Source organism: Lampris incognitus, chromosome 5 (assembly GCF_029633865.1).
Source record: "Lampris incognitus isolate fLamInc1 chromosome 5, fLamInc1.hap2, whole genome shotgun sequence".
Taxonomy (NCBI): domain Eukaryota; kingdom Metazoa; phylum Chordata; class Actinopteri; order Lampriformes; family Lampridae; genus Lampris; species Lampris incognitus.
This window is the reverse complement of record NC_079215.1, coordinates 14,032,825-14,036,035: the sequence shown is the minus strand read 5'-3', so window position 1 is coordinate 14,036,035 and position 3,211 is coordinate 14,032,825. Positions and strand designations below refer to the sequence as shown.

Genomic DNA, 3,211 nt, shown 5'->3' with positions numbered 1-3,211 from the left:
GAGAGAGCGAGAGAGAGAGGCAGAGAGAGAGGCAGAGAGAGAGAGGCAGAGAGAGAGAGGCGGAGAGAGAGAGAGAGACAGAGACACACACACACAGCCTGCCCTTCGCCTCAGAGCAGAGGCAGTTCGAGTCCCCGCAGCATTATACGTAGTCGAGGTATCGGGACTGTCACAACTCTCTCTCTCAATTACGATCGTCGAGAAGGAGAGACTACTTTTGAAAACAATATAAAGTCTGCGAAAGCGGCGACACCTTCTCTTCAGATTAGGAAATCCTTTAAAGACAGGAGAGAGAGGGAGAGAGGGAGAGAGAGAGAGAGAGGGACAGAGAGAAAGAGAGAGAGGGGGAGAACTTTTTTCTTTTTTAGCATTCGTTCATCTTTTCTTTCTTCCCGGCGTCGTCTATGAGGACTTTCATGAAAGATCCACAGCAAAAAAACACCATAATCAAGGGACAAAGTTGAAGGAGAAAAAGCAGAAATATCGAGGTTATTTACTGTCGTTTTTTTTTCTCTTTGTTTTGTTGTTTTTCGTTTTTTTGTTGTTTTTTTTTTTATGGTAGCGTTCGCGCCACAGCCCAGAACGGAAGAGGTAACCGGCTGCGGGGGGAGGGGGGAGGGGGGCTGTGGGCGCATCGGCGTGGCGCAATTGTATGGCTTGCTGGTTCTTGCGATATCTCCGCTGCAAAAAAGAAAAAGAAAAGACGCAACACCATACTTCCTGCGGTAATAACAGATGTACTAACGACAGAATCGGGCAACCGTTTTCGGTTCGTTTTGGGTTTTTTTTGTTGTTGTTGTTTTTGTTTTTTTTGTTTTTTGTTGTTGTTTGTTTTGTTTTTGGTAGCACCTAGAGTTATTCGACAGTGACTTGAGATTCCAGCGAAGCAATTGGACTTCAACCCCGACCGAGGAGGCGGGGTCTTAACTTATTATAAGGAAGTTGCCGAGGCTTAGACGCCAGCAAATATGATGATGATGTCTCTCAACAGCAAGCAGCCGTTCGCAATGGCTCACGCCAGCTTGCCAGAGCCCAAGTATTCCTCTTTGCATTCCTCCTCGTCTTCCACTTTGACTTCGAATGCACCTTCATCCTCCTGCTCGTCCTCCCGACACAGCAGCACCATCATCAGCAGCAGCAGCGGCGGCGGCGGCGGCGGCGGCTCGGAGGCGATGCGCCGAGCCTGTCTCCCAACCCCACCGGTACGTATTCTGCATAATCACCGCTTAAAGGCAGATTTTGACAGCCCACTTCTTTGCTTGATGTTTTTTTCATGTCTGCACAGCAAATCACCCAACACCTCCATTTTTTCCCCTTCCCTCCTCTGCCCAACTTATGTATTCAGCCGGCTTTGCCTTTCATATTAATTTTTATGACCTGGGATGTTGCATGCGTCTTGTTTTGTGTGCCCCCCTTTTTTCCCTTTTTTTTAGGATTTCTTTTTTTCACATTCTGGAAATGTTTTAAACCGAGGAGTGGAGAGAGAATTCCCTGCTGACAGTTATGTGTGCATTCTATTTGCAATTGCAGAGCAATATATTCGGAGGCTTGGATGAGAGTTTGTTGGCCCGTGCTGAAGCTCTGGCGGCGGTGGATATAGTCTCGCAAACCAAGAGCCACCACCACCCACCACATCACAGTCCCTTCAAGCCGGACGCAACCTACCACACCATGAACACTCTCCCCTGCACCTCGTCGTCGTCCTCCTCCTCGTCGGTGCCTATTTCTCATCCGTCCGCCCTAGCCGGTCACCATCACCACCACCACCATCACCACCACCACCAGCCCCACCAGGCGCTAGAAGGGGACCTCCTGGATCACATCACCCCAGGATTGGCACTAGGAGCCATGGCGGGGCCGGATGGCTCGGTGGTTTCCACGCCTGCGCACCCTGCCCACATGGCGGGCATGAACCACATGCACCAGGCAGCTATCAACATGGCTCATGCCCACGGGCTACCGTCGCACATGGGCTGCATGAGCGACGTGGACGCCGATCCAAGGGATTTGGAAGCCTTCGCGGAGAGGTTTAAACAGAGACGGATCAAACTCGGGGTAACCCAGGCGGATGTAGGGTCAGCTTTGGCCAACCTGAAGATACCTGGGGTGGGCTCCCTCAGTCAGAGCACCATCTGCCGATTCGAGTCCCTCACGCTGTCGCACAACAACATGATCGCTCTGAAGCCCATTCTGCAAGCGTGGCTGGAAGAAGCCGAGAAATCGCACAGGGAGAAACTTAATAAACCCGAGTTGTTCAACGGCGCGGAGAAAAAGCGGAAGCGCACGTCGATAGCGGCGCCGGAGAAGAGGTCGCTGGAAGCGTACTTTGCCATCCAGCCGCGTCCCTCCTCGGAGAAAATCGCCGCTATAGCGGAAAAGCTGGACCTCAAAAAGAACGTGGTGCGGGTCTGGTTTTGCAACCAGCGACAGAAACAGAAACGAATGAAATACTCTGCATGCGTCTAAGTTTGCTGTGAAATACCCCCCCCCACCACCACCACCCAAAAAAAATAAAAAATCAACGAATGTTGAAAGACTTGGAACGGTTTAGAGACAATTTGTATCATATTTCTGATTTCACACAGTTCCTCCTCCTCCTCCTCCTCCCCCCCCCAAAAAAAAATCATCGATGACTTTGTGCTTTGAACTCCGAATAATTCATTAGTACCTACATTGAAAATGACTGAAAAACTCACTGTCACCGTCTCTTACTCGCTGAGGGGATGTGGACTCAAGTAAAGCGACGATTGACAGAGCAAAGTAAGACCACTGTTTCCACACTTACTATGCTATACACCTGTTCAGTGTCAACGCAGTGTGACTTATATAGGCCCCATGTGCTTTGATTACACATATATTTTTGTTGTTGCTGTTGCTCATAAAGGTTATTTTCAGATAGTTTGCGTTAGACCTTGATTAAATAATAGCCTAATTAAAATGGCAACTATCGTTATTTAAAGATGATGGGCTGTTGTAACTTAAAGCACTTGGCTAGTGGCTATCGGTGTTATGAGCTTCGAAGTGGCATTTATTCAGGGTTCACGACAGGGGAACGGGGAAAAACACGTCACTAGCACCACTTATGGTCTTGAAAGCTATGATTAGATTACTGCCAAATGACCCCGTGTAAATTATAACTACGGTTGCGTTGTCACGCGCTTCATTTTTGTGTTCAGTGTGTATTTTTACTTCCGCTTATTCTTACTATTCA

At 48.8% G+C, this 3,211-nt stretch overlaps 1 protein-coding gene across 2 annotated transcripts; it reads left to right on the top strand.

Annotated features, from left to right (window-relative positions):
* The first annotated feature begins 968 nt into the window (after positions 1 to 968).
* Positions 969 to 2,466, top strand: LOC130113148 (POU domain, class 4, transcription factor 2-like). 2 transcript variants are annotated; one of them, XM_056280684.1, is made up of 2 exons: positions 969 to 1,060; positions 1,482 to 2,466. In XM_056280684.1, exons 1-2 carry the CDS (start codon positions 969 to 971, stop codon positions 2,464 to 2,466), a joined length of 1,077 nt encoding a protein of 358 aa, XP_056136659.1. The 2 variants fall into 2 exon arrangements, with proteins under 2 accessions (XP_056136659.1, XP_056136658.1); XM_056280683.1 differs by having other exon boundaries at positions 969 to 1,202; positions 1,531 to 2,466.
* The last annotated feature ends 745 nt before the right edge of the window (positions 2,467 to 3,211 follow it).